A 14,794-nucleotide genomic window follows, 5' to 3' on the forward strand; every position below is an offset into this window, starting at 1 on the left:
TTCTGTCTGAGTTAGACTCTGGCTCTCACTCAAATGTTCTGATTTGGCCGCATTTCGTTCTCTTGCACCGATAAAAAAATGTGGGTTTCCCTGCCTTTCGAGCTGCAGCCACCATCGGCCACAGTTTCTCTCTTGTCACTTGTCTGCTGAGGTCAGATCCTCCGTGAAACTCAATTTTTGCTTGATGAGGAATTCACAATTCTTTGCTCGCCTCCAGAGAAGATCCTGTGTAGATCTGTTGTTCTGTTCATGTTCTGAATTCGGTCGCTGTACATTTAAAAAGTGTTAAACAAATAATTATATAGCTCGCTCATAAATGTCTTAATCGAAAGATTACAGATAACCTCTTATCCGCTCGTCATTCCCTTATTCCATAGTTTATACATCTCAATTGTCATTAGAAACCGCATTTGTTTAAGCAAGTCAGACATATCAGCTATGTTTTTTAAAGGGCAGTAAATGAGGATGAATTAACTGTTTCGCTGCCAGACAAGGCTCCGCTGATAGCCAGGAGCAGCAGTGGTAAAATGTTGGGACAGCTTTATGTAGGCCCTAACAGTTTGTGGGCACCGTTTGTCACCGTTATAGTGCAATTTATGTATTGTTTAGTGTTGTGGCTTTACTGGCATGCATCCCACTTCAAGATTTACAGGCTAAAATCGCCACTGGTTTCATATAAGTAAATATGGAACGCACAGCCTTCTGGGAGATCTGATGAAAGAGAAGATGGCAGACATGGGGGAAAAAGAGAAGTGGAACATGTTTTGAGTGAATATGGAGTGGTGGAGCACAGAGACGTTTGGAAGAACTACAGAAGGAAATTAAACATGACAAGAGTGAGGATGAATTAACTGCGGTGAAGACCGCCGTGTTTGAGCCTAGTCCTGATGATGACAAAGATGATTCGGGTCCAGTGGGAGTGAGATGGCAGATCGTGTTGATTTTTTTTGAGAGGCCAATAAAGAGTGATAGATGTGCTTCAGGAAGGTTGGTATTCTGCCGTACATGTACTTCAGGAATGGAATTTAAATCACAGGGGACGGATGTGGTGGCAACTGCGGAGAAGTACTTGGGTGTACAAGATTTTACAGCAGATGAGTTACAAGATGTTTTTAACGATAGTGTCCTGTCCTCCCAGGCTGCTGGCCTGGAATAGGTTCAGATGGGGCCAAAGTAGTGGAATAGTGGTGAGGTTTTAATGGGTGCAGGGTTAGATGGTAGATGGAAGGGCACATTTTTCAAAGTGTAATTAATTCATACTACATAATAGTAGGCTGATACACAGCCAATACACTAGGTGGCGGCATGCATTTATAAATGTGTTTGAGGACCGCCATAATACCAACAAAGTAGAAGAAAAAGGTTGGAGTTCGAGAGGCGTGGCTGGAACAGTTTCAAAATGGCGGTGAGTCGATCATATCTTCGATGAACGTATCTAAAACGTCGTTATTTATATTTTCTATTAGCAATTGCGTGCCTCAATCTAGCCACAGTAGTGTTATCTAGCAAATGCAAGAGAGCAGAGTAGGGGCATTTGCGAGCGTGCTTTTCAGACAGCATCATGTTAATGAAACCGAAAAAGAAAAGGAATGTCAAACAAAGACAGAAAAATTACAAAGAATGTCGCTTGAGAAAAAAAGAGCCAATACCCGATTGGGACGATCGTTGCTGGTGACAATATTCTGCAAAACCTGCAACATTACGTTAGACTACAAAGTGCATGGGCGCTAGAGCAGCATTCCCGGTAATAAAATCGGTGGACCTGCTCGTACATAAAGCATCATCCATTCAGGCTGCAAAGGCATTTACCTCCTTTTTAATTGCAATAAGAAGTGCGTACTTTAACACAATTTCCAGCCAATTTAGGATGTTGCATACCGCGTTCATCCAAGGGTGTGCAACGTTCCTAATCTAATATTCATAAAATGGTGGTAAATGAACACGCAGTTCATTTTAGTGGCCAACTCAGTAGACTTAACAGGTAGCCGCAAAAAATGGCGCTGAGTCGATATCTTAACTTAATTTAAAACCTAATTTACTCACCCCTTACTCAAATTTTTAGAACTAGAAAACAAATGGTATTTCAATTGAACTACAGTATTCTGACCACTGTTAGCGAGATGGAGTGGGTTGAGAAATTTGCTAGCGTTAAGGGCAGACTCGACTGGTTCTGTTAAATCACTTCAATCCTGGTCTTCCCTTAATCTGCTTCTTCTATTGGGTTTAACGGCCGTTGGCATCCAATGTTAACGGTGCATTACCGCCACCAGCTGGAGGAGGTATTTTAACGAGAAAATAAGAATCATTACAGGAAAGGGGGAAAACGAAAAAGACGTGAAACAAACCCCATCCCACTTCAATCACAGTCTATTCCAAAATACATCCCTGCTCAGGGGCCTCAGAGGGTGGGAACATTCAGTGACAGGATTTCTTGCAAGGCATCGGCTATGACATTACGAAGACCCAAGAAACATTTAGCTGCATTCAATGATGACAATTTTCTCCGCTTGTGGTATACAGTTTATGACCATTGCAATAAATTATACAAAGTCCACCTTTAACATGTAACATTTCACGATCCCTCTGTTGATGTGAAACAGTCACTGGGTCATGGGGGCTTTACTACCCTTTGTTTCTTCCCTGCCACTCTGTCGCCGTGCAGCAACCACTCCATCTGTTTTCAGTTATCATACTTCTTGTACCACTTTTTTGCACCCTAGAAATAACCCCCTTTGATTGGTTCAAAAATCTATACAGGAATCTTTCCACTCCAATATCTTGAGTCTTAAAAACACACAAAAAAACTAAGACTACTTCTTGTGATGTTCAGACTCCACCCGTTCCAAGACATTCCAGATTTTCAACAGTTTTGCAACAGAATTGGCTTAATAACAATACACTCTGGGTTTTATTTTCTACCTGATAATTGCACCCACCTGGTGTCCCAGATCTAAATCAGTCCTTGATTAGAGGGGAACAATGACAATCAGCAGTGAAACTGGCTTCAAGGATCAGATTTGAATTTGCCTGGCCTATACTGTCGATTAAAAGTTGAACATGACCAATTTGGGCACTTCTAAGCGCATAAATTGGAACACAGGGGTGTCAAACTCATTCCATGGAGGGCCCAGTATCTGCAGGTTTAGGGTTTTTCCTTATAATTAAGGCCTAGACAACCAGGTGGGATGAGTTCCTTACTAATTAGTGACCTTAATTCATCAATCACGTAAAAGGGAGGAGTGAAATCCTACAGACTCTCGGCCCTCTGTGGATTGAGTTTGCCACCGTGCTTTACAGTAACGTGCTGTAAATCACATCAGAGTGGGTTTTTATTGACAGCTGCTCTGAACAAGAGCACGTCACACTACAAGAAGTTGCCCCCGTCACTCCGGCTAATTGGGCAACTTTTGCAAATGTTTTTGTCTGAGGGGGGTAAATGCTGTAAATTGAGAGGACTCTTATGTATTTTGAAAGATGAGATGTTGAGGACTATAATAAATTCCACTTTGATGTCATACAAGTAAGCCAAACAACTGTGATTCCAAATGCAATTCACATTTCCATATCATAAAACTAATGTCACATACAGTGTCAATGTTTATAATCACTCTGTTTGATGTACAGTTAGCAGACGCTCTTATCCAGAGCGACTTACAAATTGGATGACATCATACCCTGGGTTGTTCTGAACAGAATGATTTGTCTATTGTAAAGAGAATTTGCGGCTGAACACACACCTGAATGCGCTCATGACTCCTTTCTATGTGCACCAAAATTCGGGTTGGTATCTGTAAGAGCATATTTTATAACTTATCTAGTCATGTTGGCAATAGAACAAGCTTTCAAATGATGCCCGCCTGATCCAGATTTCTAATGGGCCGTTCTTGGATTGCGTAAACAACGGTAATTGTGTGATGGCGGGTATGCAGGTTTCTCTAGTTTTTTCATCGGCACAGCTCGGAGAGCATCTATTAAAAGGTGCTTTTTTTGGCAAGGCTCTTCTTTGAGTCATAAAAATGCATTGCCATTACATAAGAACTGTACTCTTTGGAGAGATGGGTGACCACTTGGAAACATCAGTTAGTCCTCTCACTCAAATAACCCAACATTTCCAGGAATATTCTTATGTTACTGAATGTATTTTCAGATTTTGTTATCAACAAATGTGGTAAAAAGTACAGTAATTGTAAAATCTACATTAAAGTCAACAGTGTAATGTTTGGATTCAGTATTTTCAGGTCAACTGTTGTGTCCTTGCCTTGGTCAATTTTTCTTCTCCATAATCTCAACTTTTCCCTTTTAATTGCTACCATGCTTCTGTATACGTTTTTCATATTATGTATATAAAAAAAAACATTTCAATTTAGTGCTATCCATATAGGCTAATTCTCATGAGTGTAAAGGGTTAAAAAATGTATCATGATTTGGCTCAATTAAAATGGATCTGATCTCCAGCCCTGTCAGTTTGTTCCCACGTCAAGTACTCCTATTGAAATAATAATTATTTGTGTCAAATAAACACATCTACATTTTCAGTATACAAATTGGATACAAATAAAAGGGGCTGCGGTCCTTGATGGTATGATTAGACTATGGGGTTCAATCCCAAATTCTACTGAATATTTTCATTTCAGGACAGAAATAAGGAAGGAGAGAAGAAAAAGAAGGAGAGCATCTTTGACCTGTCCAAGTACATCGATAAACAAATCCGTGTCAAGTTCCAGGGAGGACGAGAGGGTAAATCAGTGAAGATAATACTTACTTAGTCCATTTCATTACTATGTTAAAACCTGAAGAACGAAAGAAAGAAAAAAATACTGTGGGGCTTGAGGCTTCTAAAAGAGAACACTGGCAACCTTCTGCCTGTCTGGAAATGCTGTTCCATGACAGGCCACAGTCCCCATCTTCTTTACTGTTTTTCTCTTTGCCTCCATTCAAGATAATAATCCTTGTTTATTTGTGTCAGCCAGTGGAGTCCTAAAGGGGTTTGACCCCCTGTTGAACCTGGTATTGGACAGCACCATCGAGTACTTGCGAGGTATGTAGCAGAAAGACTTGCTTGTATGATCGCATATCACTTCTACAAAGTGAAAATGCACTCCTGGTCGGCGAGGAGACTGTTGCCCACACAATTCAATGGAAAACATATCTGTGATGTTGCCCTTTTAGTTAAAAAATTTACAATAAAATCAAGGTCGTATAAAGAAGGTTGTGCTGGATCATTCATGGTGGAGTTTCACATACTATCAATTACCTCTGACCTGTTATGCCACTTCCTCCTCCAATACATTTTGGTTTGATTTGTTATTTCCAGACCCTGACGACCAGTTCAAGCTGACCGAGGACACGCGACAGCTGGGCCTGGTGGTGTGTCGAGGGACCTCAGTGGTGCTCATCTGTCCTCAGGACGGCATGGAGGCCATCCCCAACCCCTTCATCCAACAGCAGGATGGATAGTCTGCAAGCCTTATTCCTCTTAATTTCCTCACAGTAGCCCAATTCCTGGGGTGAATCTTAATTGTATTTCCTTGATTTCTCAAGTCCTCTCCTTGCTTCCTTCTTTGGACAAGAACATCCGAGGGGAGGAACCTCAGATCGTTTGCTCCAATATGCTTTGAAAAGGTGACAAGGTAGGAGGACGTGAGGAATCAAGGAAATATTATTTAGATTCACTACTATTCTTCCCTGACCCTTCTCCCCGAGGTGCACTTCATGTTCACTCCCATCAGCCCCACACATCTTTCTGAGTCCCTAAAATCAGGAAAATTATTTTGTTGTAGTTGAATTGCTGTCACCAGCCTGTATGTTGATGTAGTGTGATGAGCATGTGTTCTGTTAATCTTTTTTGGGGGGTGGGGGGGTTCTCTGACCAGATAAGTGAAAACATATTTTTGCTGTGATGGTAAACATAAAAAAAAATACTTTTTACTATGGTTTTCCCTAAGTCAGGCCAGGTTTGAACGATCTGGCATATTATGGTTTTACATTACAGATGTAATAAATTTACTATTTTCTTTTAATGATGTGTGTCTTCAGTGTTTTGTATCGTCTTTGAACGTCAAGAATACGGCCCAAATGGATTAAATAATTGTGATTCATTGAAGCAATTTGACAGATACATTTCAGCTTTTTTGTTTTTTTGTTGAGAAAATCTAAATCCATTGCTCTTTCAGACAGTAATAATTTGCTTTGCGGGTTCAAACGTGTGCACGCACAACGATGAAGTCAGTATGATGTCATTCCATATGGTCCATCCTCCTGTCTCAAAGTGCTGTAATTTTCTTCTACCACCGGAAATTTGACTCGGGAGAGGAATGCAGGACCCGTAGCCAGTTATAATGTAAGTATCTGACTTATAATTTGTATAGACAGAGTAAGGAACGATAAACTACCATCTCCGGTGTCAACTGACGTTATATGAAAATTGATGAGCGAATGACCAGCGAATCCTGTTCGCTAGTTAACGTTAGTGAATTAGTTAATGTAGCTAGCTAGCACGTTGGCTATCTAATATAGCATTACCAGCAAGCTTTTGTCAAAAATATAGCTATATTTTCTTTAGAATTTGGTTTTGCCACGACCCATTATCACGGAAAGAGTTTTGGGTTTTAATGTTTGTTGTTATTTCTAGGGAAGAAGTTAGCCGTAGCTCACTTCTCCAGACTCCAAACGGTAGCTAGCCAGTTAGCAGCTAGTTAGCTACATATAGCTAAAGTTCAGTTTTTACTTGTCAACAAAAATAAAAACAATTTGCGGTGTAATATTAATCCATAGTGTTTTCGGATAACAACACGAAACCATTGTTTCTCAATCTGAGTAGCAAACGGTTATCTAATGTTAAAACCGCAGTGAGACCCTTTTAATCAGCTAGTTGATGGAAGAAGATGACGTAAGTAAGACTGGTATGCGGAGTTCTCAGTCCTACCAGCCAAGTTTTCCTTCTCCACTTCACTATGTTCATCAGTCAGTCGAAGAAACCCAGCAACTCTGCCATGTTGACTTTGGCCAAATAAGGACGACCACTTTTGAGGGGGGTGTTATGCACATCATTGGTTGGGGTTGAATTTGTTCAGGGTCAAATAGTTACATCAATTTACTGTATGTGTGTAAACTGATTGTATTGACCCCCCCCCCCCCCCCCATGATGCAGCCTGTGGCATGCCTATTGTCACTCTATGACGTGTAGTATGTATTTGATCTAGTTTTGGGTCTCAATTTCCTTGGCAGGTACTAATAATCATGTTTCCCTGTTCTGTAATTCAGTGTGATTCAAGACAACTTCTATCAGCAGCAACCCAGTCAGACCATGGCTGGCTTCAGACAAGAGGATGTGGAGGCATTCTATGATATGGGAGAGGAGCTGGGGAGGTAAGATCTGACCTGTGTCTGTCTGTACAGTGTTGCTGGAGGAGGATACAAAGGAGACTTGATTCAGCTCTCCCAATGTGTCAGTGGGCAGAATTTGTACTTTTAGGATGATTGAGGAAAACTCCTACCCAGCATGAGGCACACTGGGCCAATGCAATTAAGTGTGCCTACCGTTCCATGTTCCAGCCATTACAATGAGCCTGTCCTAAAACATTACAATGACCACGTCGCCACAGGAGTTGCTAGTGCGTGATGGGACAAAGACATCCCTGCCGGCCAAACCCTCCCCTAACCTGGATGACGCTGGGCCAATTGTGCACCGCCCCATGAGGGGAGACTCAGACTCTCTAGTGGCACAGCTAGCACTGCGATGCAATACCTTAGATCACTGCGCCACTCGGGAGGCCCCCACCTTTAGTAGCTCTTGTATGTAAAGTGAAGCAATAGTTCTACAAAGATCTTAAATATTGATTGTTGGGCTCTCCTAAGGATACAATCCAAATACCACTTAGTTGACTTGAAATCACATAGCTGGATGAAAACATCCGTTGGCAAATTCCCAGTGTATTTGTGGGACTGTTTATTCAACAGTGTAGAGCTCTCTGTCCTGTTATGCAAACCTGCTCTGTGTTTTTAACAAGTCCTTATAAACTAAACAGAGCCGGAGCACTAGAATGAGTCATGTGCTTCTACAGGATTAAACCTGAATTTGTTCCAAATGGCAACCTGTTGACGTAGCGCACCACTTTAGATTAGAGACCATAGGGCTAAAATAGTGCACTATAAAATGAATATAGGGTGCCATTTGGGACTCAATAAACCTGACTTCCTACCTTTATATGGAAGTTTTATTTTCTGCAGTGTTGCAGAAGAAGAATGACATCATTGCCTTTCTATGCGTTCATTTCCTCTTTATGCCTCTAGGTTTAGTCTAGCTAGCTGTTTATTTGCTGTTTATTAGGTGTAGTCTAGCTGTTTATTAGGTGTCGTCTAGCTGTTTATTAGGTGTCGTCTAGCTGTTTATTAGGTGTCGTCTAGCTGTTTATTAGGTGTCGTCTAGCTGTTTATTAGGTGTCGTCTAGCTGTTTATTAGGTGTCGTCTAGCTGTTTATTAGGTGTCGTCTAGCTGTTTATTAGGTGTGTCTAGCTGTTTATTAGGTGTCGTCTAGCTGTTTATTAGGGTGTAGCTGTTTATTAGGTGTCTAGCTGTTTATTAGGTGTCGTCTAGCTGTTTATTAGGTGTCGTCTAGCTGTTTATTAGGTGTGTCGTCTAGCTGTTTATTAGGTGTCGTCTAGCTGTTTATTAGGTGTCGTCTAGCTGTTTATTAGGTGTCGTCTAGCTGTTTATTAGGTGTCGTCTAGCTGTTTATTAGGTGTTTATTAGGTGTCGTCTAGCTCTAGCTGTTTTTAGGTGTCTCGCTGTTTTAGGTGTAGTCTCGCTGTTTTAGGTGTAGTCTCGCTGTTTTAGGTGTAGTCTCGCTGTTTATTAGGTGTAGTCCAGCTGTTTATTTCCTCTCTGGCTCTAGGTATGGTCTTGCTGTGTGAGGGAGGGGGGGGGGGCAGAACATTCAGTTCTGTGCAGATAGAGAAGTTCTGTAGACTTAACTTTAGGAATGGCTAGACCCTCTGGAATGCAGATTTTTTGAACTCAGCAAAAAAAGAAACGTCCTCTCACTGTCAACTGCGTTTGCTTAAAATGTGTAAATATATGTATGAACATAAGATTCAACAACTGAGACGTAAGCTGAACAAGTTCCACAGAAAAGTGACTAACAGAAATGGAATAATGTGTCCCTGAACAGGGGGGGGGGTCAAAATCAAAAGTAACAGTCAGTTTCTGGTGTCGCCACAAGCTGCATTAAGTACTGCAGTGCATCTCCTCATGAACTGCACCAGATTTGCCCGTTCTTGCTGTGAGATGTTACCCAACTCTTCCACCAAGGCACCTGCAAGTTCCTGGACATTTCTGTGGGAAAATAGCCACCCACTCTACATGTTTGCATAGAGTCTTTATCTTATTACATAAAATGAAACTGCCAACCAGTGTGTTGCAATGCTTCCAGTGAACACGAGCCTATACAATTTGTAGTCAAGGATTTTCCCCAGATTGGCTATTTGAATTTGGCCCAGTCACTCTTTCTTTTTCCTATGTTTATGTACATATTATATTATACTATCGATCATCATCCTTATTAACTCTCCTAGTGGACAATTCGCCATCGTACGGAAGTGTAAAGACAAGAGTTCTGGCTCGGAGTACGCCGCCAAGTTAATCAAGAAGCGTCGCCTGTCGTCCAGCCGCCGGGGCGTAAGCCGCGAGGAGATCGAGAGGGAGGTGAGAGAACCACAATGGAAATAAGAATTCAGGCTTTGTGTTTTATCCTCAATCATTGTATGTACTGGCTGGACCAGCTTTATATGGCTATTTAAAAAAAATAATAATAATAATGAAATAAATCAAATTAAATTCTAGGTGAACATTCTGAGAGAGATCCAGCACAGCAACATCATCACGCTGCACGACATCTTCGAGAACAAGACGGACGTCATCCTCATCCTGGAGCTGTGAGTAGAGCTACACCAGTTGATATTTGGGGCTGATCTAGGATCAGCCACCTCCCCGTCCTTGTAATCGGATTCACTATGATCTAAAAGGCTAAACTGATCCTAAAGCAGCATTTGTTTGAGACTCTTTCTGAATACAGGCCCAGACCTGTACTCAAATAGTATATTGATAAAATAGAGTAATTTTTTTAACCCTGTTCTGTGGTGTGGTCCAGAGTGTCTGGAGGGGAACTATTTGACTTCCTGGCAGAGAAGGAGTCTCTAACAGAGGAGGAGGCCACACAGTTCCTCAAACAGATCCTGGACGGGGTCTACTATCTACACTCCAAACGCATCGCTCATTTTGACCTGAAGGTGGGTCGGGTGGAGTCTGGGGAAGGAGAAGCCAGGCTGGCATTGTAAACTAAAGTTCCATCTTGACCTGACGTATTCCTTTAAACTCCTATTGGAGCACTCCGACTCCTCACTCAATGTATAACTTGATAGACTGTTTTGAGTCATTGGAAGGTCAGTGAAAACGTCCAAAAGATTTCCAGCATTTGAGAAATATACAGTTTGGTGTCTTTAAAAAAAAAAAAACATCTGTAATGTATTATTATCTTCATTCTGAAATGTTTGTTTGTGCCGTAGCCAGAGAACATCATGCTGCTTGATAAGAACGTCTCCAACCCCAGGATCAAACTCATCGACTTTGGCATTGCTCATCAGATCAAAGCTGGAAATGAGTTTAAGAATATCTTTGGAACGCCAGAGTTTGTTGGTGAGACCATAGAGATGTGTTTGTAATATGTATTAATAATAATACTAGCAATTTAGTGTTCCACGTATATTTCGTTATGTGTGTGAGACGCTCCTACATATTCATTCAAACCTTCCCCTAACCCGTTGTCTGGGTTAGGGAACGCAATTGGACAACGCTGGACCAATTGTCCGCCGCCATATGGAACACGCGGTCACGGCCGGTTGTGACACAGCCGGGGGTTGAACCCCAGGTCTGTAGTGACGCCGGAACACTGCGATGCAGTGCCTCAGACAGCTGCGCCACTCAGGTGGCCCGTATAGCTTTAAAATAAATAAAAAATATTCCACAGTGATCTTAATGTTATGAATGGGGGAAAATATTCCTTCATATTGGTTTTAATAAGTGGAGGTTTGTGTGTTGATCTCCCTGAAGATCATATGGGTTCTAATAATCCTGCTTGTTTTACAGCTCCAGAGATAGTCAACTATGAACCACTTGGACTGGAGGCTGACATGTGGTAAAATAAACTAAGATTTATTTTAAATGTTTTTCTGATTGAGAACTTTTTGTTATTGTTTTGTTTTTTCTTGTTTCTTTACCCTTCAGGTAAATCTCACTAGTTTGTTGTCCTCTTGTTTCTCCAGGAGTATTGGAGTGATCACGTACATTCTGTAAGTACTGCCTCACATTATAATGGTGTCAGTTGAGCGACATAAACCGTGTCAAACATTTTGTTAGATTATTTCTAAATCTACAGACATTTTTGATCATATTCTGTACCTGTTTTACAAAATGGAGAACGACACAAGTGAATGTTATTTCTGAGCAATCCAATCATTTACATGATGAAATAGCAAATAAGCGATTGTATTTAATATTTGTCCATACCACTTGTTTAACCTTAGGTTGAGTGTTCTCAACATGTTGTTTGTCTTTCTCAGTTTGAGTGGTGCCTCTCCGTTCCTGGGGGAGACCAAGCAGGAGACTCTGACCAACATCTCTGCTGTCAACTATGACTTTGACGAGGAGTACTTCAGCAATACCAGTGAGCTGGCCAAGGACTTCATCAGGCGCCTGCTGGTCAAGGATCCCAAGTAAGGCTGGTTTACTGTGGATAGACCAGGCCTGGGAATACTTAGAACAACACACGTAGGGACATGACAGTAACTATTTGCTTTTGTTTGTCTTGTTAGTTAATATATCATTGTAGGGACTCTAGCAAAAGATGAACGTTTACTGAATCCGCACCATAGCCTTGGAGAACTTTGGTCTTCAGTGGAAATGATATAATTGCAATTACTAAGGCATGACAGTAAAGCAGAAAGTAATAATTGATTATTTTTCATCTCTTATTTCTCCAGGAAGAGGATGACCATCGATGACAGCCTTCAGCATCCCTGGATCAAGGTAGACATCTCTCGCCATCTCACACACATTTTACATCTTACTTATCCCACATGTTGGACTATCCCTTTGCACTCTTTCACTTATAAAGCAACTGTTGGCTTTTAAAACCTGGTTCACTGCTGGTTGACTGCCGCTTTACTGATGGTTTACTGATGGTTCACTGCTGGTTGACTGCCGCTTTACAGATGGTTTACAGATGGTTTACTGATGGTTCACTGCCGCTTTACTGATGGTTTACTGATGGTTCACGGATGGTTCACTGCCGCTTTACTGATGGTTTTTGTCCCCTTTATCTGCTATCCATTAACGCTCCTCTCCTCCACAGGTGATCAAGAGGCGGAACGTGCGCCAGGAGGAGAGCGGGAAGAAGCCGGAGCGCAGGCGCCTGAAGACCACGCGTCTAAAGGAGTACACTATCAAGTCCCACTCTTCCATGCCCCCAAACAATACCTACGTCAACTTCGAACGCTTCTCCCAGGTGCTGGAGGAGATCGCTGCTGCTGAGGAGGGGCTGAGAGACCTGGAACAGAACCAGAGGTGAGAAGGAGGGATGAATCGATAGATGGATGGATTTGTAATTTTAAGTTGATTATTTAAAAAATGCATGTACAGCCGCTCTAATTGGATACAACATACAGTGCCTTGCAAAAGTATTCGGCCCCCTTGAACTTTGCGACCTTTTGCCACATTTCAGGCTTCAAACATAAAGATATAAAACTGTTTTTTTGTGAAGAATCAACAACAAGTGGGACACAATCATGAAGTGGAACGACATTTATTGGATATTTCAAACTTTTTTTAACATATCAAAAACTGAAAAATTGGGCGTGCAAAATTATTCAGCCCCCTTAAGTTAATACTTTGTAGCACCACCTTTTGCTGCGATTAATAATTTTGCACGCTTAATTTTTCAGTTTTTGATTTGTTAAAAAAGTTTGAAATATCCAATAAATGTCATTCCACTTCATGATTGTGTCCCACTTGTTGATTCTTCACAAAAAAATACAGTTTTATATCTTTGTTTGAAGCCTGAAATGTGGCAAAAGGTCGCAAAGTTCAAGGGGGGCGAATACTTTCGCAAGGCACTGTACGTATTCCATACATTCTAACATCTCCCTGACTTCTCCAGGTCGTGCCGGGAGGACGTGGCTGCTCTCCTGTCTATCTACGAGGAGAAGGAGGGTTGGTACAAGGAGGAGAACCAGAGCATCGCCAGCGACCTGGGTCACATCCGCCAGGAGCTGCAGCGTACCCAGGCCCAGCGCAGGCAGAGTCAGGAGGATGCCCGTGCCACCATGCTGGCTGCTAACGCCCTCAAGAGGAAGTTTGGCCGTCTGGAGAACCGTTACGAGGTCCTGGCAGAGCAGGTGGCATCAGAGGTGCTCTGGGTGGAGGAGCTGGTCAGGGGGATAGAGAAGGACAGCCTCGTCATGCCCTGAGTTTGGCCTGGCTTCTAGTATCACTGACCTGGTCATGCCCTGAGGCCAGCCTGGCTTCTAGTATCACTGACCTGGTCATGCCCTGAGGCCAGCCTGGCTTCTAGTATCACTGACCTGGTCATGCCCTGAGGCCAGCCTGGCTTCTAGTATCACTGACCTGGTCATGCCCTGAGGCCAGCCTGGCTTCTAGTATCACTGACCTGGTCATGCCCTGAGGCCAGCCTGGCTTCTAGTATCTGACCTGGTCATGCCCTGAGGCCAGCCTGGTCATGCCCTGAGGCCAGCCTGGCTTCTAGTATCACTGACCTGGTCATGCCCTGAGGCCAGCCTGGCTTCTAGTATCACTGACCTGGTCATGCCCTGAGGCCAGCCTGGCTTCTAGTATCACTGACCTGGTCATGCCCTGAGGCCAGCCTGGCTTCTAGTATCACTGACCTGGTCATGCCCTGAGGCCAGCCTGGCTTCTAGTATCACTGACCTGGTCATGCCCTGAGGCCAGCCTGGCTTCTAGTATCACTGACCTGGTCATGCCCTGAGGCCAGCCTGGCTTCTAGTATCACTGACCTGGTCATGCCCTGAGGCCAGCCTGGTTTGGTACAGACACCAGTCTTATATACCAGCTGTCATTAGATTCAGAACAGGGGCCCAGAGTTTTTCTGGTGAGGGAAAACTCTGGCCCCTGGTCATAAGTCATGATGCTCAGACATTTGATTAGGAAAAATTATCCCCCTTTCCCATCTTTCCTTTCTAATGAGAGCACCAACAATGTCCCTCCCTACTATGAATACATTTAATCAACAAAATATGTGTTTAAAGAATGTCCATTCCAGTATTTTATAATGAATTCATAACGTTGAAAATGGTAAAGATTGATTCATTTTTGCAGTATATTTGGTTAAGATGATACATACATACATACATACATACATACATACATACATACATACATACATACATACATACATACATACATACAGGAAGGTTTTCTGCACCTGCAATCATTTTCCTATAGTTTTTTAGCCCCATACTTAAAGGGATATTTATCATTAGCTGACTATGATTAACCAATAAGGCCCAAGGGGGTGTGGTATATGGCCAGTATACCGTGTCTAAGGGCTGTTCTTACACATGATACAACACGGAGTGCCTGGACAGTCTTTAGCCGTGGTATATTGGCCATATACCACAAACCCCCAAGGTGCCTTATTGCTATTATAAACATGTTACCTATGTAATTAGAGCAGTAAAAACAAATGTTTTGTCATACCTGTGG

The 14,794-nt window shown here is 42.3% G+C and overlaps 2 protein-coding genes across 2 annotated transcripts; both read left to right on the forward strand.

Annotated features, from left to right (window-relative positions):
* Positions 1–1,340: 1,340 nt before the first annotated feature.
* On the forward strand, positions 1,341–6,020 carry LOC135509445 (U6 snRNA-associated Sm-like protein LSm7). The gene is made up of 4 exons (XM_064930113.1): positions 1,341–1,405; positions 4,635–4,737; positions 4,967–5,038; positions 5,315–6,020. Exons 1-4 carry the CDS (start codon positions 1,400–1,402, stop codon positions 5,455–5,457), a joined length of 324 nt encoding a protein of 107 aa, XP_064786185.1. The 5' UTR covers positions 1,341–1,399; the 3' UTR covers positions 5,458–6,020.
* A 233-nt stretch (positions 6,021–6,253) lies between these two features.
* On the forward strand, positions 6,254–13,752 carry LOC135509453 (death-associated protein kinase 3-like). Its single transcript, XM_064930126.1, has 12 exons — positions 6,254–6,340; positions 7,264–7,368; positions 9,574–9,703; positions 9,842–9,933; positions 10,149–10,287; positions 10,564–10,693; positions 11,144–11,192; positions 11,320–11,346; positions 11,617–11,769; positions 12,037–12,082; positions 12,408–12,619; positions 13,212–13,752. Exons 2-12 carry the CDS (start codon positions 7,307–7,309, stop codon positions 13,519–13,521), a joined length of 1,350 nt encoding a protein of 449 aa, XP_064786198.1. The 5' UTR covers positions 6,254–6,340; positions 7,264–7,306; the 3' UTR covers positions 13,522–13,752.
* The last annotated feature ends 1,042 nt before the right edge of the window (positions 13,753–14,794 follow it).

This window comes from Oncorhynchus masou, chromosome 3 (genome assembly GCF_036934945.1).
Source record: "Oncorhynchus masou masou isolate Uvic2021 chromosome 3, UVic_Omas_1.1, whole genome shotgun sequence".
Lineage (NCBI taxonomy): Eukaryota > Metazoa > Chordata > Actinopteri > Salmoniformes > Salmonidae > Oncorhynchus > Oncorhynchus masou.